General features: G+C 48.1%; 2 protein-coding genes across 2 annotated transcripts in view; both read left to right on the top strand.

The window, feature by feature from the left end:
- The first annotated feature begins 6,010 nt into the window (after nucleotides 1–6,010).
- Nucleotides 6,011–8,575, top strand: LOC119379339 (uncharacterized). Its single transcript, XM_049411935.1, has 2 exons — nucleotides 6,011–6,753; nucleotides 7,668–8,575. Exon 2 carries the CDS (start codon nucleotides 7,733–7,735, stop codon nucleotides 8,573–8,575), a length of 843 nt encoding a protein of 280 aa, XP_049267892.1. The 5' UTR covers nucleotides 6,011–6,753; nucleotides 7,668–7,732.
- Nucleotides 8,496–22,712, top strand: part of LOC125756220 (uncharacterized) — a 37,213-nt gene continuing 22,996 nt past the window's right edge. Inside the window, exon 1 of the mRNA XM_049411936.1 lies at nucleotides 8,496–8,774. The gene's annotated coding sequence lies outside the window, so the exon portion shown is untranslated. The remainder of the gene's footprint in view (nucleotides 8,775–22,712) is intronic.

The raw sequence follows: 22,712 nt of genomic DNA, 5'->3' as shown, positions 1-22,712 counted from the left end.
TCCACGACGATCCACAATGTGGCCATGCCGGAGTTTTCAAAACCTATGAACGTATTCGCCATCGCTACTACTGGCGCGGCATGTACAACTTTGTACGAAAATTTGTTCAGTGCTGCCCCGACTGTCAGCGTCGCAAATCACCGCCTTCACGCGCGTCTGGAGCCTTGCAGCCACTTCCGTGCCCTGCCAACCCCTTCGACCGCGTCGGCATAGATCTCTACGGCCCACTTCCAATGACACCGGATGGCAATCGGTGGATCATAGTCGCTGTGGACCATTTGACACGCTACGCCGAAACTGCTGCTCTGTCAAGTGCCACTGCGCGGGACGTAGCATCTTTCGTCCTACGCCGATTCATTCTTCGACATGGCGCACCTCGGGAACTCCTTAGTGACAGAGGTCGAGCCTTCCTCTCGGAAGTCGTCGAAGCTCTGCTTTCCGAATGCCACGTTGTTCATCGACGGACCACGGCATACCACCCGCAGACTAACGGGCTCACCGAACGATTCAACCGCACCCTCGGTGACATGCTCGCGATGTACGTGACATCTGATCATGGTAACTGGGACCGCGTTCTTCCCTTCATAACGTTCGCATACAACACCGCGACACAGGCTACCACGGGATTCTCACCTTTCTTCCTCCTGTATGGCCGCGAACCTTCGCACACCATCGACACTCTCCTACCATATCGTCCGGACGCTTCCGAATGCCTACCTGTGTCCGAAGCTGCCCGACAAGCGGAAGAGTGCCGCCAACTCGCGCGCACCTTTACATCCCAAGAACAACAGCGCCAGAAGGAAAACAACGCCGACTCACTTCCAAGTCCCAGCTATTCCCCTGGATCTCTTGTATGGCTGGCTGTTCCGTACCAAGCTCCTGGGCTTTCCTCAAAGCTCGTCCCAAAGTACGAAGGGCCTTACCGTGTTTTGGAGCAAACATCCCCCGTGAACTTTATCATTGAGCCAGTTTCCCCATCTGACGACATGCGCCGGCGTGGACGTGACCTCGTCCACGTGGCACGTCTCAAGCCATACCACAGCCCTCTGCCTCCAGACTCCTAGGTCGCCAGGATGGCTCTTTTCCGGCGGGGGCGAATTGTGAAGAAGAAGACGCGTCGCCGGTCAGCAGTATCGCCAACGCTCGCCTCGCGCTGCTTGTCGCTGGCATCTTGCTGGACGGTGCTCTGCCCCGACTCGCTGTTTTTGTTCAGAGCGTCACCACAGGAACGCACCGCCAATAAACCTCTTCTCAATATATATATATATATATATATATATATATATATATATAGGTTATATACAGTACAAATTGTGTTATATGTTATATACTGTACTGTGTACCACAGAGCATCGCAGCCGATTCGCAGCTGAAGCATTCACAAGCTTACAAAACTTGCATCGCTATTCCGGTGAAGGAAAAACAACAGTGGTGCCAGCGCGTTGCCCATTTTTCTTCAGCCTATACGAAACGTTGTCCAGGTAAGGGAGCACTGTAGCACGGTTCTTATAGGATATCTGACGCACTTCTATACTGAAATTGCGCGCCATGATTGAACTATATGAGAAGCTTTACTGCTACAGCAGACATAGGCCTTCGGGTAACCAGCGCTTGGTGCTGGCATGACCTCCTAACAGCGTTAACAAGACACACGTTAATAATACCCCCCTTTCACCAGTGGTTAATGTGCTGAGTGGAATGATAAAAGGGGTTTTACACTTCTCGCCGGGAAGTGTCAGCACAACTGATTCCTCTTAAAGCGCAGCTTAAGTTCTTTGAAACTTAATTAATTACCGGATCGTAACTCATGCGTAAGTTCCAGCAGATGCAAGTGTTCCCTAAACAAATTTTAGAAGTATAGAAACAAGAAGTTCAAAATCAGTATCCAAACAATGAACAAGCAACCAAAAATCGTCAAGTCACTTACAAACTTTAGCAACAAGAGACAAGTCAAGTTGCTCTTGAATGGGGTGGTCATTATGTGCGAGAACGGTGTCACTCAGTACCTTGTCAGTACCGGGTCTTGTTTGGCACCGCGGTGCCAAACAAGACCCGTGTCCTTCAAACAAATGTGTTCTTCGCCAGTCCTTGTTTTTTACGCTGTTCGTACATTTGTAATGAGTCTAACGACCTACCAACATGCTCAAGTTTCCACCCTTCGTAGCTACTCAAATGGTTATGACCTTCAGTGAGTGCCCCCCCCCCCCCGCCAAAAAAACAAAAAAAAGACGTTACCGTCCTTAGACCCGTTTAAGATGGCTGACCAGCGAAGCTGAAAGGGGGGGCCCCGGTTTTTACCACTGCGTTTATCCCGGTGTCATTCACTCTGTGAAAGTAGATGACTAGCGACACAATGAATTTTGATTTAAAGGTAGAGAAAAGCACACATTTTTCGTGAAAGGCGCAGGCAGGTATGGAAAGTCCCTTCTGAATATAGCGTATGCGCCTTTAAAGTTTTCCATTTGAGCAGCATGCGTCTACTATCATGTTGATGGGATAGCCGGCTCTGACGTAGCCTGTCCTTCCCACGTTCATCTTTTTCATATATAAATTAAAAAAACCTTTTTGCCGCGGTATGTGCCGTCTGGTCTGGCTTGCCGCATGCGCTTGGTGTTTCGTGCACGATCTTCAGGAGAAATTTGAGTAGCATGCGCACTTTTGTGGACCAGTGGTGAGCGGTGGGGTTTGCCCAACTTCTGTGGCACACACGTTTTTGACCGCAGACACTTCATACTTAGTGGAGCAGTGGTGAGTAGTGGGGTTGGCCCCGTTTCTATGGCACATACCTGTCCTGTAGGGACAACGTGCCTACGGACATCCGTTTTGCCTCGGCACACACAGCTTCGCTTTAAAAGAATAAATAAAAAACATGGCTGATCCCTCCGTCATAGGAATCGGTATAACACGAAAGTTAAACGTGTCTTCACAGAAGTAGTGCTTATTGTGTAGTGATGTATGAGAGCTTGTACAATGTCTATTCGTGTTTGGCAGCTATAGCACCGTTTGACGTGGATGCACCCATGTTGACAACATGTCTCTATCGCGACGACTAACGCCCATGATCATTATTAAACCGTTCTGGTAGCTGACGATGTGATATTTGGACACAGCGAATCGTGAATCCCGCGTAAGGATGATATCAACAAGCTCATAATCAACACTGGTACCCGGTATGCGCTTCTTCAAAGCGTCGTCAATTAAGGAGAGAAACGGCACGGTGTGCGCTTTCTAGTAATGGGTAGCCGACGCCTGTGCTCATGCATACATAACACACACTGCGCTTCAGCAACACGGGAGGTAGAGGTTCGTAGCCTCAGCCGCAAATGCGTGCGTCCCGCTGGCCTCTGTCTCGCAGGCGCGGCTCTCGCTCCACCAAGGCACGACATTCGCCCGTCGAAATCGCGCCCTTTCTGCGACGCATATTGCAGCAGTTTTGTTAGTCGGTGCTCTCGCAATTGAAGCAGTCGGCCGCGGAGAAATCCCGTTGGTGCACGTGGAAGCTGCACTGCTCCGATGAGCCGACGCACGCTAATACGAAGCCAAAGGCAAAGAACGTAACTGGGTAACTGCGTCAAGGGTGCCTCGGCGACGACAGCGCGGCCAGTCTACCTCTCTGGTATCGAGACGCTTTAACCATTACCTCCGATATCGCGTGCAATCTCGGAGGAAGCGCTAGTAAGTGTCGATCGTGAAGCATTACTTCTTTTCACACCTCACAGACGGCGGCACCGCCCCGCTCCGCCCGCCGCGAAAGAGAATGTGTGAAAGATATAAGGCGCGTTCGCGCCGTGTCTTGCATCTCCCGAGTTAGCTTACTCGGTAGCGCGTCGGGCGCTTGCCGTCGCGGCCGCAACGTCGTGGGTTCGATTCCCAGTGGGGTATATTTTTCTTGGTTTTTTTTTTCTTTCTCACCCGTTGGCGTCCATTTTATCAACGTCATATCCGTGACGGATGTACTTAGTGGACCCCGGCATAAAACACTTTCGTGTTAAAAACCTGGCTACGGGTCTGCATCCACTCTGCATCCAACGGACGCGTCTCGTCGGTAATCAACCGAGAGCTCACAACTCTCCGGCACTTCGCACGCGAGATGTAAACCGAAGCCGCGTTAAAAAAAAACCTTCAAAACATCAGTCATTCAACAAAAATCTTCAACGTTACCTGAAAATTGAAATTGCTGCGCTGTTGGTCATGTAGTATATATGTGTACTACAACCACTCGCATATATTCTTACGTGCAGATGTACTTTATTGCGCAGGTAGTGTGCCGCTGCGGTCCTCCTGCCTTAGCGCAGTCGAGTTACAGGAGATGTCATGCCATGTTTCTCGAGGTAAGTGTTCTGGAGTTGAAATGAGTAGGTGCTTCTCTATGGAGCTTCGATAGCGAGGCTTCCATGTGAAAAGCTCACGCGGCCTCAGCGCACTTCTCGTGTCCCCGCAGCCGTCATCTATATGAAAGTCTAGACTACCCTTCATCATTCTCAACCTTTTATTTTTTTGAGAGGATTGCATGTGCAGTACAGACGATACTAACTGGACCTGCCTAATAACGAATAAACTGATAAACTGCACATATTCGACCCGATGTTAACAGATTCAAGGAAGGGACGACGAAACTTGCTGGGAAAGCGTATTTAATGCATGATTTTGGCTGGTGGGACAGCCTTTGTCAGAGTATTAGAAGAAGTCATACATGGCTTTAAAAGCAGCGTTAAAAAACAGGAGTGCGCCATCAGCGCTGATTACAGCTGCAATGAGTACCACAAATCCTTATGAATATCTGGCATTTCAGGTACAGAACAGGATAAAAATACAGATAATACAAAGTACAGTACAGGACTCTTCGATAAATTCAACGGAATACCGTGATTATGCGTAGTAAGAACACTTACACATGCACAGGTGCAATGACATTGCATGACAACTATAATCTCGGTACAGTGAGGGTCATAAATAAGCATACAATTCAAGCTACATGCAGAAAGGCAAATACGCGATATTGACGATACACTGTACATAAGCGCGTCTTTTCGCTTAGTCTAACGTTAAAAAAGTTTATTTATTTTTACATTGCAGAGGAGACAGTGTTAGATAAGGTCGCGGTCATGGCTGGTGCGGAATGCAGATTCTAGTATCTTTACTTTGGGGCTGTTAAATGGGTGACCCGGCATGTTTACATGTCTAGATAGTGGAAGGTCTGGTTGAGATGTGGCATGCGATCTGTGATTGTTAAAACGGATTCTGAAAGCTGTTTCACTGTGGTCCTTGCCCCACTCCAGTAGGCACGCGTTAGATGAACCACAGTTGAAACTACCTTTAAACATGAATGTGAATCGGTTAGATGTACTGGAGGCAGTCAGCGTAGGTGTTATATGAGGGAAAATTTTCAACGTGCTTTGTTGAAGCAGGTACAAGCCGTTGGGTTGGTTAGAGGTGCTAATTTTAGAAGACGTAAGTATGTCACCTATGTTTTTCGAGCGTCTATACATGACAGGAAGTGGCTCAGGAAAGACTGTTTGTAGTCTGTCACAATGTTTACGAAGTATGCCTCTAACCTTGGGGATGAAAGAAGAATGTTTTAGTACCAAGTTAGCAGACTGGCACCAGCTATAGATTTCTTGCTGCCGTTTAAGCTGCCCATACGGTCGTTGTCCTGCAGCCCGGCGTATCGCGTCGTTAATATTTCTTTCGGGATATTTTCGTTTGACTTCCTGAAAACAAGAATTCACATCGTCTTCTTCGGAGCATATGCGCCTCAAGTGCTGTGCCTGGCTGTATGGGATCCCAGTCTTCCGATGACGTACGTGGCTACTTTCAAAGTTAATGAATTTATGATTATCAGTTCGCTTTTGAAAGATTTTAGTAATTAGGCGCCCATGGGAAATAGTAATCGTTACGTCGAGGAAGCTTTTGTTGGTTCTTAGTGTCTGTTGTCTTCACTATAGCGGTTGACTGGGAGTGATGGTGCGCGGCGTGATGACGCAGGTTTGGTTAGGGCACTGATGCCCACCAGTTGCATCTAGGTGGATTAGTTTTGCAAGCCAGCAGCGTCAGAACTGCGGTGGTTCCTGCCCTTCATGCTATGTTGCTCATATACGTGCGTACAGGACGTGTTGTGCGTTTTTGCTACCCTTGCCCACACTGGGGATGCCGCGCAATGTGCAATCGGTGGAGGGCGCATCCTGTGTCAGCGCTGCGTGCAAACGGACGCCGTGATGCTTTTTGCCACGTCATCGGCGACCTCGTGTTGCAGGAGCAAAACCGATGGTTACCTAACAATGCACCGCAGTCTCCCGCTCAGCGACCCTGGCAGCGTGTCGGGTGCTTTACCAGGAGACTCGTGATGCGGGCGCGGCTGCGTAAACAACACCGTTTGCCCTGCAGGAAGCCCAGAACACACGTGCTGCGGCCACCTTGGAGCGGCGTGCAGTGCGATTGAATGCACTTATCATGCCACCCTGTTGCCGGAAGACTCGACAGCGAGCGTTTAGCGAGACCTCGACTGGAAAGCATGAACCAGGTCCGACCAGCGCATGGCGTTCGTGCAACCGAGCCCAAATGTAGCCGAGGTCAATGTGAACATCATTACGTCAGGTGGTGCGAGTGCGGTCAACATGAATCCGTCTGGCAGTTGTTGGCATACAGACCGTTTTCAGACAGGGAGCATCGATGGGCCTGTGCTCGCTCTGTTATCGGAGTGCCGGACCGCTGCCACCTACATACCTTAACGTGATGATGGTTGGTGTCTAAAAAGTGAGTGTTCCCAACTCGTGTGAGCACGGCCTCTTTCGTTAGCCGTGCTTAGTGTAAGCTGCCTGTTAGGCTTCTATGGCTTTTCGCAGTTCACTAATTGCAATTCTGTTGAAAACTATTACAGCCTAGATCCGAAGCGACATTTCCCAATTCTACGCCGGAAAGCTAATGACTCGAAGATCTGCCACGATTAGAGCGGATTATTCAATAGGAACCACTCAAAATGTTGTGGTTGGCAGCATATGTTCGAGACATTTTGTTTGATTTACGTAAACAGGGGTTGCTGTGGGATACGTGATCGCTCGGGGCCAGTGCGGACAGTTTTGCGTAGAGTTGATTTTATAGACTTAGGAAATGACAAGTTCGGTGCCATTGTGTGTATGCTCTCAGTGAGTTTTGCCACGACGCAACGCCTCGTTGCAAACGACGGCTCATTAGAAACGTCAAGTCAGGACAGCGGAGGCTCGCCAGGCCGCGTGTCTTTCCACTTGATCGCATCCAGCAAACAAGTTTCACTTGACCGATTCGGTGCTACACAACCGTCGGAAACACGAGGTGAACCGGCGACCCGTGTTGTAGTGATAACGTTGCGAGAATGTTGACTGATGCGGACACAAAGGGCGGCTGCCTTCGGGTCACTCACTGCATGCGGCTTGCGCTTTTCTTTGAGCCGATATAGCCGGGTGGTTCAGAACACGGAAGCATTAGACGAGGCTTTATTGTCCACGAAAGTGGGTAGAAGCAGGCGTATCTCTCTGAATGCCGCGATGAAGAGCTCGGATGTATTTTGCGGGGCGTGAAGAACAGCGCTCCTCGAGTGCGTTCGTTATCTACCGTTTCAGTCGCGCTTCCGCTGCCCAGTGTTGACAAGGCAATGCTGATTGCGAAAGAGTGAGTGACTCTTGTGTTTGCAGGGGCACCACTGGAGAACTTTGGGCGGCCGCGTGGTGCCGGCCCAAGTGTGGAAGCGGCCACGGAGATGAAGACCCTGCGCAGCACCCCGCGTGAAGTGACGTATGGCGTGATCTTCTTGGCCGGCTTGGCCTTAGTGTGCAGCGGGCTGGCCGTATTTCCGACGTACAGCAGGACTCTAGGACTGGGACTGGTCGTCTGCGGCGTGGTGGTCGTTGTCACTGGAGCGCTCATTGTGGACTCGTGCGTCACTCAAGTGGGCGCTTCTAGGCAGTGCCGCCCGCCCGCCTACGAGGTGGTCATGGCGCATCGCGAAGATGACGACGGCGGCGCGACGCTGTTCGACGATCCGCGCCCAGCGTCGACACGACGGCACTGGAGCCTCCCTTCTCCCTGGTGCACTTGCGCTGCACAAAACCAGCGCCTCTTCGAAATGAGCGGTGTCAACGACCCTCGCGTCGGGCGCAAACTGAGCGCGCAGCTGCCGCGGAGCGACCGCAGTGAGCGGGACCGACTGCAGGGCCGCTTTGTCTACACACTGGAGCTGCCAACTGCCCTCCCACACGGCTCGGCGGCTAACTATTTGATCTGGTCGGCCGGCGAGTCGTGGACGCCGGAACGTGATGCTACCTGCGGGCCGAGCCTCCTGCCAGATGTTTCCTTCGATGGAGCCCCGCCCGTGCATCCTGCCCATGTATCGCGCGATCCCGGCGGCGGAAAGTGCGCGCCGCCTTCGTACGACGCGGTGCTGGCCGCGGACCTCCGTGCAGGCGGCGTCGCGTCTCCCGGCCGCCGATCTCCGTGTGATGTCGGCGGCCGGATGACGCGCGGCCGATCGTCGGCCCCCGAGCTTCTTCTCGGCTCGCCCCTGTCGACCGGGGCTGCACCCGTGGGCCGCGCAGACCGCTAGTGTGCGGCCCCGGCGTCGCGCAGTGCTGCTGCTCGCGACCAGCGTGGCAGCAGGCACGAGGAACAGCAGCAGCTGTTGTGTCTATGAAACTAGAGCCTTTCCTTTGCTCTTCAAAACAGCGCGGACGTTTATCGGCGAGCGCACAGCTGCGCCGCAGTCCCTGTTTGCTCGAGGCAGTGCTGCGCACGAGATCTCGCCGGTGAGTCCCCCGCCTCTCTCTGGCTCCAAGCCTCCTATTTGTTCGGGAGCGTGCCCACCGTGTCGGCCACACATATGAGGTGATGGCCCACGCGGTGCATGGTACACTTCCGCACCTATGACGCGAGCCGTAGCTATGTCGATTTGGGAGCAGGCAGAAGCGCGTTAGCAGCACGACGTCGCGCGGCGTTTCGCTGTAAAGGTTGGTGGTTCCTTTTTCGTTTGTGTGTTCTAAGTCACCTTGCCTCCGGTACGTGCTCCCGTCAGTTCCCAATAGGCATGAGAGAGAACGAGCACTTAAGTCAAACGCATGCTACAATTTCACAGCCGTATCTCATACGTGGCTGCAGTGGAATATGGAGTCAACATGGTGGTCAATTCCAATGCCGCTAAGTCATTTTGTTATTGCATCGTCTACTATAATGGATATGTTCCCTTGTGAAACTTGACTAAATATAACTCAGTGCCGCTCCAAACTCGTGTTCTTGTATTCGTTGTCACCTTTATAGAAAGCATTTACTATTCGGTTAATTTGCCTGTGCGATATTGGGCAGAAGAGCTGCCTCTTCTCCATTATCCCTGGGACAAATAGCTTCCTCGCAAGTTACTCTTACTTATTTTCAATACCAACTCGAGGCTTCTGTATCAACAGAAGTACAAAGAAGTTATTAAAAAAAATGTCTTTGTCGATAGTGCCAGCGTATTGTGCCTCTTGAACGTTCTTTTGTTCAATTCTCTGAAAGGAACGCGGCGTGGTTTATTTCTTGAAAACACGAGTGTATATTTGTTATTAAGAACAACAACAACAAAAATGTAACTCGCACAGCAATCTCACAAAGGTTCGAATTGGGTAAAGTACAGTTGTGCGAATATGAGGACGCCGACGTACTTCACGCTGCTATTATATGCTCTGTTATGCAGTACTCATCTTCTGCTCTTCTTATATATGTATCGGCCTAATAAAAAAATGTTAATTTTTCTCAGTGTACGTAACTCGTTTACAGTGTCCACATCATGTACAACGTGCTTAGCGTCGTGTTGGTGTTGCCTGGTGGCGGCTGCACGTATGCTGCGCTACATCTCGTTTTCGTACTTGAAGTAACTTCTACACCTGCATTCATTGCAACTATAAAGCAAGAAAATACGCGAACAAACAGTGGTTGGTAAACTGAAGGACAATTCCAAACATGACCCTTGCGCCATTAAACTCCACATATCATCAAACTGAAGGATAATTGGTTTTGGTGTTGTTTCCTTTCATTTATTTTTTTTACTTAAAAACTAGATTTGAATGACTGCTAGGGCACGTCAACTCGTGACAAGGCAAAGTTCTCGACGTACATCTGTGTCCAGTAGTTATCTAAGGCGTTGCAGTATCGAGACGAGAGTTTCAATGTAGAGCGTCTTGTTTCGATATATTTTCGCAGAAAAAAAAAACGTGCATGGCAAAAACTGCGCAAGTCACCAGCGCTACTTCTTTAGCTTCCTGGTTTCACAAGATGTTGTCTGCTACACTTAAGCTTCCATACGAAGATGATAAATGTGTTTCTATTAAATTTTTAAGGTGTTTGCGGGGCTTTTACTCTAACGACTTTAATAATACCAAGACAGAGATTATTTATCTTGTTGCTTAAAGAAAAGATCATTCCGGAAGCTTGTTCATCTCTCAGCGATGGTGGGACGCCGGTGTTTGGCGATGCCGTACGAAGTGTAATAACAGAAATATGCCGCAGTCGCAGCGCGTCATTTTGCCCTTTGTAAGATAAAACTTGCCGCGTGACGTACGAAGTGCATTAGAGAGAGGGAGTGGATTGCGAGCAGGTCCGTGGAGGGATGCGATCACGGCACCGGCCTGCCTGGCTCAGGTTCTTCGGTAACACTCATTGGAGATGGAGGTATTGTTTCTCGATGGCACTGGCCCTTTAATATCATTTGTCAAGCATAAGTTAAGGCCTTCGATTTGGCATGGTTGGTTCATAGTCAATTGAGGAAAAAGAGCGAGTTTTGTGTGTTCTTTGTCCCTGTCTTTTCACGCGGCTTTTCCTTGTTAACCGATCCTTTTCACTTAATCGTTACCCCCAACTTTTTCTATCATCTCGAGCACCTAAACGAGCGTGTGTTATCGTTTCTTAAAGCCCTCATCCTTCCCTTCAGGTCAATTACCCTTACATTTACTTCACTGATCATGATTTTCTGTTTAGGATGTTGTGAACCCAACATGTTCGGTCATCATCGTTCGTACAACTCTTTCGTTTAAGTTATCATACCTGTAACAAATGAAGAAAGGGAATTTTCGAGGGCTTGTGTCTTTGTGTTATCCGCTGGTTTTCATTAAGGTCATACAGCGTTGCGCCAGTGTGGTGTTCGTGGGTGCCCTGAAACACTGTGTAGAAGTACCGAACTTTAAAAAAAAATTATTTTTTTTTGTCATTAGCAAACTTCTTTCACTAATTATGTTTCCACTGTAACTGGCAGGTACTTGTCCTTACGGAGGCATTCAGTGTCAAAGGTACTTCGTGAATTTGCGATAGTTGCAAAATTCACCGATATTTTCACATGTCAGCTCCATTTGCCATCAGGGCCTTATTTATGTAAAAGAATAAGCACATCTAAGAAGGTTTAGCTCAGGTATTCCTATAAAAATGCGCATCAAAAAAGAAATAATTTTTCTCGAGCATCACTGCACCAAATTTGACAAGGTTTGTTACATTTGAAAAGAAGTGACACCTTATGGCAAAACAGCGCAAAATGCGGTACAGTGAACACACAGGACCCAGCGCCGTTTCATGTGCGTCCCTCTTGTGATTGTGTCAAATCGGGGCTGTATGCACAAACCTTCTCTTTCGCCAATGCTCTTCTCCATTGGCTGGATCCTTTCGCTAATGATGTGTACTGCGTCAGGATTGGCTGCACTATTCTCTTACTAACTTCTATAGCGAAATACGTTTTTGTGAATACGGACTCTGTTTTTATATAGGCCGTCGATGGTTTTGTGAAAACTGCTAAACGTAGCGAATTTACCAAAAAGTTAAAGCTATCAAGTTGTGAACTCCGAAACTCAGAAATGAAAATTGTCGTAACATTTCACAATGCCTATAAAAATGGCAAACTTGGTGTACTAAACACCACGCTAAAGTGTGTGAGTAGAACTCTGTAAATATTGTAACGTTGTAACATGGAGTAAAGCCTTTGTAAACACTGTAACAAATTAACGTAAACTGTAAATCCACAAATCAATTTTTTTTTGTTTTAGATGATCTATCGAAATCAGTTGACAGGATCTGTTTTTAGCGCAAGGTTACTGATTTGTAAAGTCGGTGCTTCTTTTTTTTTTTTTCTAACCTACCGATTTTCGGCAACTTTTGCAAAATTTTCCAGGTCATACGGTATTATCCTGCTTCATACAGTCTACACGACACAAATGTCACTCAAATCAATCTAGCAGTCTTCACATATACACTCTAAGGCAAAAGGGTGTTAAAAAGGTGTGTGGTTCGTCCCTTTAGTGACTAATGGGGCTGCTACAACCATTAATCCCTTTAAGGACTAACGTTCGGCATCGGGTCTAACTGTTAGTCCCCAAGCAGCCAATTGTTAGTCCCCAAAGATTACCTCAAAGGACTAACATTTAGTCCTCACATTTACACCTTACCGGGTAACCGCTAGTCCCCGCAGTTGCACCTCGCCGGACGATTGGTCGGTCAACTCAAATGCTCCATTCGGATGAATTTTTATCCCCAGTTCAAATGATCCGTTAATCCCCAGGGAAGATTTCCTACAGTTACTCTCCGCAAAGCTTAATACCTTTATTGCGTGTTTTTTTCCGCGGTAAGCAACAAATGGCGCGGAAAAGAACATGCGAAAAAAATATTTAGTCATGCGTGTATCACTGCTTTCGCAGTCAATGCGACAACGAAAAACAAAAGTGAGTCAATGAAACGTTTTTTTTTTCTCTATACACATAAAGTTTCTGCTTTCTTTCATTTAATTCACTCTAAAATGTCCAGTACAGGTCCAGCCGCGTTGTCATATCTCGTACAGTCCTTTTTGTGAAGCTTCTCCAACGGAAGCGACAGATGACTGTTATTGCCCGCGCCAGCAAACATAGCATTCTGCCCGTTGTGGACAACGGCTGCATCCTGCAAAGCACAAGAAGATTGCAAACAGTTAGTCACCCGTGACAGAGAGGATGAAGAAGCACGCGCATGGCAAATACGTGCAAGGTGAAATAAAGACACACGTCTAAATTATGGCATGCAAATAATTTCACCGTGATGTCATACACCATCAAAGACGCATTTCGAGTCACATAGCGCAACAGCTAAAGTGCGGCAGCCGCAGCTATCACGCCGAACTGGCGAGTTTTCTGCGAGCGGCGTCGTACAGCTCGAGCAAGCCCGTCAGCCGCCGCTGCCGCCAGCGAATCTCGAGCATATGCGGGGCCGTCACCACGAACGGCACCGGGCTGCTTGCGAGCGAGCGACGGGGAAGCCGACAGTAATGACGACCAATTTCCACAGAGTTCCGAAGCGCAGCTAAAGTCGGCTAGCTAAAGCACCCGCCAACCCATGTCGGCGCATATCAAGCGCGCGACATACAATTGAGCTCGTTGCCGGCAACCGCAATGCGTTTTGGACGAGTCGCAGAACAGCGGCGAGCTCATCACCACGCCGAATCCTCGGTGATCGAGCGTCCGGGCGGCCAGTATCCAGACGGTCACAAAGCACAGGCGAGCTGACGCCCAAGCCGGCCCTCGCGGTAAATTTCGTGCGCGCGATATATAACACGATCGAGTCCGTTACCGGCAATCGCGATCAGTTTCGCGCACGCGACAGTTATGGCATGCAGAATAAAGAGCGATCACTGACTTGTGAAAGAATCAAGCGCCGATTTGTGCCCAGAGTCAGATTGAAATCATGGATCCGATAGGCCTACTGTCTTCTCGGCCGCCATTCCCAGCCGGTGGCGACGCAGTGCCGTGACTACGCCGGAGATATACAGCGCGGCGTCGCGACGTGTCGAGACCAGCTCCAGACTTCATGGGAACGGCGAAACGTAAAAGCAGCACCACACACTCATCCACGCATACGTGTATATCGAAGGCACCGCGGCGTAGTTCCTAGATTGTCGAACTCTCCGAGCGCGACACAACCGCCAACACGCCACCACGAAAACAAGTGGGAAGACTGACCCAAGAGCGAGGAGAACGGTTGGCTCCCTGGACAACGGTTTGCACACGGAATGCATCTCTGCACACGACCTGCATCTCCCGCGCGGTTGATCCCCTGGCAGACTGGGGTTGCACCCGGCACGCATCCCTCTGCGGTTGCTCCTCAACGGTCTATCTGTTCATTGCGCGCGCCTATTGGGCTCCATTGCTCCTCTTTCTGGTAATTTTGCCTTAGAGTTATACAGAAGCCTCTCTGGGTATTTCGTGTATTTGAATAGGCGCGTATAAATCAGTTACTAGCCAGTAGCGACGATATCTAGCCAGACGTGCGCGCATGCGTTGTCTGTGCGTGTGTGTGTGCGTCTGTGAGTTTTCTTTATTATACTACTCTTCTAAACAGAGGATATTCATAATGTTTGGTGCTCCGGCAACACTGGGCGCGTATGCCATTTCTTGCTGGTCGCAGTCGTGGAATCGTCTGCTAGCGGCTACATAAGGAGAGGCCACGGAGAGGCTGAGCAGCACTCGTTGGCTGAGCTTTCGAACCAAGAAAATGCGGCCGCTTCTTTCGACAACCAGCGCCGAACGATCAGCAGACCTCACTGTGCTGCCACAAGTCGATGAGAACGTAATATAGGAGTTCTGCGTGCTTAAAAACTCATCCGGTCTGCAGCTGCAAGAAGCGCACCGCTTCGCAAAGCTGAAGCAAGGTGTGAGTACGGGCTAGTTGGTATTCCATTTCAATTTGCGGTTACAGCGCAGGGGAAGACACGAGACAGGGCTCCTAAAAAACTTTCACAGCTTTGTGTTAGGACTAATCTTGTTGCCAAGGCGCGTAGCCCTTGTAGTATTAACCATAACAAGAAGTATCTTGTTTGTTCAAAAGAGGTAGTGTACAAGATACCCCTGTCTTGCGGTCTGTCCTACGTAGGGCAGACAGGTATACATGTCTGAACATCCGACTGCAGGAACACAGCAACAAAGTGAGGAGAGGGAGAGAGGGCTTTCTTAGTGTGCATTGCGCACAATGCGGCTGTGTTCCGTTCTTTGAAAAGACGGCCATACTAGCAAAGCATCCTAACGAGAACACAAGACTAATCATAGAGGCTGCAGCAATCGCTGAAAGTGACTCCTTTAGTAAGCCTTCGATAGCTTTAACTGACAAGGAACTTGCTTTCTTGCACCCACACATGCGCTCTTGTTTTTCTTCATAGGGCTGTTCCTGCTTTGTTGTATTAGAGTGCTTGCTCATGTTGGCTTCGTGTTTCGGAGGGCATTTATCGCATGCAGTTTTTATCGCACGTGTTGCTTTTCATAAATTTGCTTGTTTTTCACAATAAAATTTTAGTTGGAAGTCAGCGCTCGTCTTCGTCGGTCCCTGGCTCGTGTCTTCCCCTGCGCTGTAACCGCAATTCGCAAAGCTGAACTGCTGTTCTCTAGTGGCGTGCGCTTCCGATCTGAAGTAGGCGTTCAAGTGTCCGTTGCAGAGGAGATGTGCCTATCAAGCTTCTAAGATAACCTTGCACTGCAGTATATCTCCGCTGTATTTCCCACGGCGATTATCAACACGCATGATAAACGCTCGTCAGATATCGAAACCACATCGTTTCTACGCGACCTGTGCAACGCAGTGCTGCTATCTTCGGCTCATTTATTTAGCCACAGGTATCTACACCCTTCGCAATGGCATGTTTCCTAGTTTTTTTTTTAAAACAAGGCATCAGCAGTGCGCCGCAAACCAAACAAAAATACTGATCACGTGTTTCAGCTGTATACAAAGAGAGCGGCCCGAGTACGCAATGCTGTTTTACTGCACACTGGTTGTTCATAATGCGTTGTGGTCGCAATCTATCGCGCATATTTAGTATTTGTCGTTCTGGTTTTCTTGAACGTTATACGTGTGCATTCCTTGACACATCTTGTTAAAATATAGCGCTCTTTGCTTTCGCATCCCACGGTGGCGTTGCATGACCGTGCGCTGTTGCGTCAGCATACGAGGGCCCGCGATCAGCGGAAATATTAGTGCGATGAACCACCTAGAGTTATTGTATATGCTACCTTTAGGTAGCAGAGTTGCGCATAGGTCTGGCTAGCAACCACAGCTATGTGGTGAAGTGGCACTCCGTTTTTGCAGGTGACATGCCTACCGTGTCGCCGATTAATATGTCTGGCGTGTGCAAGACCGGGGATAAACATTGGCTGTCGATGACTATAGTGTTAATTCAGTTCGCTGCAGCGGCGGCGTCGAAAAACACAGAAATTGGCCCGAGCATCAGCTCCTCCGCAATGCATGGTTGCTAGCGGAGTTTGGAAGGCAGATGCGCAACTTTGCTACCTAAAGGTATCATTATACAGTAACTCTAGATCTATCGAACAAACAGCTCCATCTATATACTGTATGGGCTCTGTAAATCTTAGCTCCAACGTGTTCACAGCGCCAGCTGACTGTAAAGAGAAGGGCAGACGCGACATGCGGACTGTGTACTTCGGCGCACACTGCCTTGCGAAGCTTGCATAGAAATACCTGTGGGGACCTTTGCGCCGGTCGAGTCTTGTGTGGCGGTCCTGATTTTCCACGGAAGCGCGGAGCGGCGTATGTGGCACTGCTTGCATACGTTTATATATGTACAGTCGCGCTCAATATGACTTCCAACACGGGAGCGCGTGGCCTTACGAGTTTAATGATTGCGCACGGCTTCAACTTGCTCATTTCTGTGACTTAATATTATTATCTTATTCGGGAACATCCCCCAGTGAGAGAACAGCGTTTAGTTGTAGAAATAAGGGCTAGTGGAAGGAATGCGAAATCTTTAAACTCGTGAGGCCACACGCTCCCGTGTTGCAAGTCATATTGAGCGCGACTGTGCGTAAATCATCGCGTTCGTCGATCTGCAAAACACCGACAAGCCAATGTCGATCAATCATGCTCTCTCGCGCGTGTGCGACGTCGGCCGTCTGCTTTAAAGGGACTGTCTACCGTCCTTCATCGCTTTTCTGTTTTGTACCGCAATCGAAAGCATACAGCCTGAAGTGTCCAACCCTGCAGCGGTTTCTCTGGAAAATGAGCAGAAATTTTTAAAACAGAATTTTTCGATCTGCATTCGGTCTTCTTCCATTGGCATGAAACATGCACACAACACTGGTTGGTGGACGCGATGACGATTGTAGTGCCGATAAAAATTAAAACCGAAAGCGCATGTGGTTTCTGTAGGATTAAATTATTTTCGATGAACACTAATATAATTAATGTAACAGTCGTTTTCTGCGCGCTAGCGGTTAAACGAAGCTTATTATACGATTACAGAACACTTATTTTGCTGTAATCGCAGTCTATGCGTTTATTTTAGAACTGCTGCTGCAATCCAAGCCAAGTTGATTCATCAAAAGGAGACTATAAATGCACGCCTTCACAGCGCAGCACATGTGAGACATCCTAACAGCAATACAGCGGCACGGTACGACCAGCGCGGAGGGCTGCATGGCATAGCGCGTGATCTGAAGCAGACGAAATCGAAGGCGGCGCCGCAAGCAGCGCCACCAGGCGCCTTTTTAGACGCGGAAAAAAGGCAAAAAAAAAATACTTTCTGACGCAACCGATAGCTGCCTCAAGTGCGTAAAACACAATTTTAAGTTGTACATGTTTGTTTTTAAGCAAAATGAGTCTACCTGCGAGGATTTCTTGTCCTACCAGTAGATTGAGCCACATCGCCGTTGGGTGACGCTAGCGGTCATTCTTTCACGATTTTCAACATCAAATTAAAAATATAATTCCTTTTTTTATGGGAGAAAAGCATGCTCGTTGCTGCCGATGTGACGAACGATCTTCTCATTTTCACCGCAATCAGAAAATTTTTTCCGAGCGGTAGACAGTCCCTTTAAAATTCGTATATCGTATTTAATACTGTCCTGCAAGTCTAGTTTATGTTGCAGGCGAGCAACTAAACTGCACGGAGAAATAAGAACTGAGATTCATGAGCACTTTTGCGCGCGCCGGTCATTTCCGAACAAAAGCGCAGTGCCGATCTTGTTGACGAAACAAGCTCGCGTCAGTACTTTCTTTCTCTTCGTTCAGATAACTGATACATTCGATTAAAGTTAGTGCGATCTTGTTCCCGGAATTTTCATGGCTCCCTCGTTACCTGAACGGCGCACGAAGCATTGGGAAGCCATCGCAGAGCAAAGATAAAATACCAGCAGCTATAGCCCCTGAAAGGCTGCGACATGCGACTGATTTCGTCTTCGCGCCTAGCAAAACATGGCGGATCGAGCTTACGGCCTTGTCGACAGATGGCGCTGTACATTTTGAATATCCTCTATTAGCCTCTTCCTGGTATTTAAAACCGTTCTAGCTTAAAATCTGCTTTCCATAATGACAACCCTGGGAGTGTACTCCCGTTTCTTTCGCAAAAAATGTTCTTCGTTCACTGGTCTCATTATCTCGTGCTGCTCGTTATCGCAATTAGCCAGCGCACGTCCTTATGAGTCGGCCCGTAGTACGGACCCTTTTTTGAATAATTACTCTGGAGCTGAATTTATGAAACTCTTTTCAATGTCACACATAGCTTGCTCCTGCTCATAGGAATGTTTGGCGCCTGCAAGAAGGTTAACGCCTGTTTGTAAGAAGATCAGCACGTACGAACTGCTTTGAGACGTGAGAGTCTAAGTACAAGTCACAAAGTATGGCTGTTTCTTGCGCGAGGAAATAACGAGGGAAGGGGTCCAGGGGATCCAGGGGAGCGCAATCTTTCGACTGTTTATTCAAGAGACAGTTCAACCAAATATATAGACACAGACATGCGCAGCAAACTACGCACACAGAGAGCGCATACCACCCTAATCAGAACCTGTGATCTATGAACTTGCGCTCTGCCTGCGAAAGAGACAATGAAGTGTCACTGATACACTCGTTATTTCCTCGCGCAAGAAACAGCCATACTTTGTGGCTTGTACTTAGACATGAACCGACTAGCCCAGCAACGTGTACTTCTAGACTGCTTTAAGAGTGCGGGCCCTAACGTCGACAGCAGTTGAATCAGCCAGCTGTTCTCGTGTCGAGTTAATGAACCCAAGCTTGGGCGGCATACGACGCCTCCAATGTTAAACTATCACTAACAAAAAATAGAAGACTATTCTAGCTATGGCAATACTGCTTGTACAGGTGGAAGGCATATGAGTAGATCGGATTGTAGGCAAATGTATTTTCGTTAACAAGCGCCAGAGCCCCACCCTTTTGGTTTGTGAGTTCGAATTATGTCTTAAGAAGTAGTCCATTGCTGACTTTGTTGCGCCTATGAATACCTATTTTCGACCTTTTTGCCTATATATGTGCATATTTTTGCTTTTAGCACCTGAAACAGGTCTCTTGGAGCTCTTTTCGTTCCCAAAGCACGTTCGATTACGTATTACGACAAGACTTGGTAGCAATGCCAGACTTTCCTGCTAATGAGAACACGCCTTGGAATAGTTTCGCCGGCGAAATTGGTCAGATTTCATCACCCTGCTACAATTGCCAGCGGTCGCTATTTGGAAATCTCAAAGCAGCAATAAGCGTTTCGCAGGAAGTGCTCCAATTCTCCCACTTGACGAGACCGCCTGTCTCCAGTATTCAAAAAGTTAATTAGGTTAATTTCTTTAATTGCTGCCGTAACTGATCTCTCGCCATGTTACGGTGCCTACCACCACAGAAAAAGTAATTCTGAAGGCCATGGGAAAATATGGCATTTTCCATATTTGTGAGGATTTTCGGACAGATTTCTTGAAACACCCTGTATGCCAAATGTGAGTGTTCCCTATCGCATGTTTCATTTCCCGATATTTTATCTGCGAGTACCGTGATGTCAATGAAGGTGTGATCTTTCTTATATTTTTCCGAGTTATAAGGCAGCGGTCCGAAATCCGACAGCGGCTTTTATTTAGTATTGTCAGCACAGTTATGTTGACAAAGGTTGTGTTGTCAACGTAATTATGTTGAAAATACAAACTTTTTCGAGCATGGTAGCAGCAGAGAACTTGGGAATTTAGTGCAATAAGAATAACTTGCTTTCATAACGATAGAAATCATGTTATCATTCTTTGCAGTGGTAGCTGCCCATTGTCGACTACACTTCCGTCAACGAGAGTATACATGGAGGCACAAAACCGGCAATACATGAAAATTCGTTAATTGGCCATTAACACGCGCATCCCATGCCGCATGTAAAAACATAATTAATTGAACAGACAATTAGGCCAGGGAAAGCATAGAGGACGTTAATTGTTTTCTTTAACTGCAGTGTACTAAGTGTGTGATACTGTAGCGAGTGCTTGTGCGCATGCGTGTTTTTAAATAAATTCAGTTGTTAGTCTGCGCCCGTCCTGTCAACTTCTTCTACTTGTGTTCCGTCACCCGCGCAGTTTTATTTCACTTTCAATGCAGTGTATTAATTGTGAAGTAAATTGAAATGAATTGAAGTGGACAAAAAACTCACCCTTTCCGTCGGTGGGATCTGAACCCACAACCTTCGTATTACGCGTCCGATGATCTACGACGGAAGGCCCTTTCCTGTCCTTTTCGTTGGTTATTTCTGTGCATGTAATCCCCGGGAGTGTTAGCCAGCGCCGGTCGTATCCCAAGCAGCGAGTGTGAAATACTCTTTTTTGCCAGAGGGCATCACGTGAACCTTGCACGATGCGACAGCTGACCAACAAATTCTCGTATGCTAACCTAAGGCATTCAGTCTACCGCGACGAGGTCCTCGCTATGAATGAACGAAAGAAGGAATTTTTTTTTTCCCGAGGGGCACGTTTATATGTTAGACACAACCAGATGAATCTAGCAATTAGGCTAGGGAAAGCATACAGTCCCCTATGCTTTCCGCTGCAAGTCTTAAACCTCTCAATAATTTCAATTTATTTGTCGTTAACTAAATATCTACCGTTAACTAAACCTGAATTCTTTGGTCCCTGTATCTAACGATAATGCTGTAGTTTTATTAACGCTAGATCTTGAATTACTTTACAACCGTCGCAGTCTTTCAAACAGCCTGATAATTAGGATCATCGATGAAGAACGAACTGTGGAAATCGAGTGCTTCCATCGCTCTATTTTGTTCTTTTTTAAAAAAAAAAGAGTAGATGTAGGACAGCGCACCACCACGTTAGCACACGTCGGTGTAAGTGCTAACATTGCGACTGACTGCCCCTCTATACAAACACCACTTGCTCTTCAGCAGATGAGGCGCGGTCGTAATGTGCCAGCGTCATTACGTCTGACCTGCACGTTGATGTTGAACGCGAAACTGTACACGCGCTCCGTGTGGATGTTAGGGGCCGAAAGCTGGGCACAAATGCGCAGCGTTTCTGCTGTGCGTATTTGCATCAAGCGCAACGCGCATCCCGTTACAACAAACATGTCCACACACAAAGGCGTGAAGGTTGCGTCAGTGAGTAAAGGGAGAACGGCGTGGCATTGCAATACGAGCGGTTGTTACGAATGCTGTGCAGGGACAACGGCCCTACTTTCTGACCATGAATTTAAGAACGACTGCTTCAATCTGGCTCGGTCATTAATATAAATAGAGCATCAAAGAAAGGTCACGGCTTGCCAACGAAAAGAGGTGTGTCTCACAGTGCTTGATAACATGCACCATGTGCCATCACTACATCCACAGGACTTATGTTTCACTGTTACGCCACGCCGCACGTTTACAGAGTGCACTCGAGACTGATGGTCCCCTGTGAGAGTGTTGACCCAGTGGCTGCAGTTGCGACTCCGAGAAAGAACCGTCGCATACTCAAGGACTGTGTTTAGAGCGATCCGTCACAGTAGAACCATGCGAAAGAAGAATGTCTTCTGTAACGGCCAGACTTGTCTCGGGCAAGTGGGAGAAGTAAGGTCGCATCAATGTACACAAAAAAGCCAAGCTTTCCTCTAAATTGTATTCATTTGTTTGCAGCATTTCCGAAGAGAAAGAACATCAGTGCCGCCTTGGTTTGACCACTGACCCATACTGTGATAACTGTGGTGCTCTAGAATCAATAGAGCACATCTTATTAGATTGCCAGGCAAACAGAGAAGAAAAAACTTGTCTCCAAAGTAGAATATGCTCAACTTCCCAAGCACCGCTAGATCTCGGGAAAATAATTGGACCTACGTCTTCTCCTTCTCAGCAACGTAAAATTTTATAATTTCTGTTCAGATTCCTCGAGGACATTCACCGAATTGATAAACTGTAATTTAACTTACATCAGCATCATTACGTGGTGACATGTACATACCACGATGATATTATCTCCTTTTTTTTCTTCTTCTTCTTTCCTGCCCTCCTCCTCCTAGGGCCTTTCTGTCCTCAATCCCCTTCCCTATAAAGAGTAGCATGTAGGCGCCTTTAGGTACGCCGGCAGAATTCTCTGTTTTTCATTACAGAGCTTTAGTTTAGCGCGCGCAACGGCCTTGCGCACGCAACGGGTGAGAGAGAGCAAGACTGCGCATGCGCTGAACCTAAGGGAGATGCGTGCGTTTGCGCGCGCAAGAGATGCGCACGCTAGATCTCGGCGCTTACGTTGCGCCCGCTGCGTTCGTTGCGTACCTTACGGGCGCTTCTCTCGCGAGATCTCGACCGGTCGAGACAAGCAAAATGGCTGCGTCCGACAGCAGCACAAGCGGCACGGCGGTCATGGCAGCGAATAAATCCCGCGTCCATTTCGGAATTGCCCTCGATTTGGAGCTCCTTGCCTACGTGAGTAGCTTGAATCCGTTCGCGGACCCAGTGCAGTGGACAGTGATCGCTG

This window comes from Rhipicephalus sanguineus, chromosome 1, assembly GCF_013339695.2.
Source record: "Rhipicephalus sanguineus isolate Rsan-2018 chromosome 1, BIME_Rsan_1.4, whole genome shotgun sequence".
Taxonomy (NCBI): Eukaryota; Metazoa; Arthropoda; class Arachnida; order Ixodida; family Ixodidae; genus Rhipicephalus; species Rhipicephalus sanguineus.
The sequence above is the reverse complement of the archived record's forward strand: the minus strand, read 5'-3'. Positions and strand labels throughout refer to the sequence as shown.

What these genes read in the sequence shown, in the direction of transcription:
- LOC119379339 (XM_049411935.1), top strand. Translation starts at nt 7,733, where the DNA reads ATGAAGACCCTGCGCAGCACCCCGCGTGAAGTGACGTATGGCGTGATC.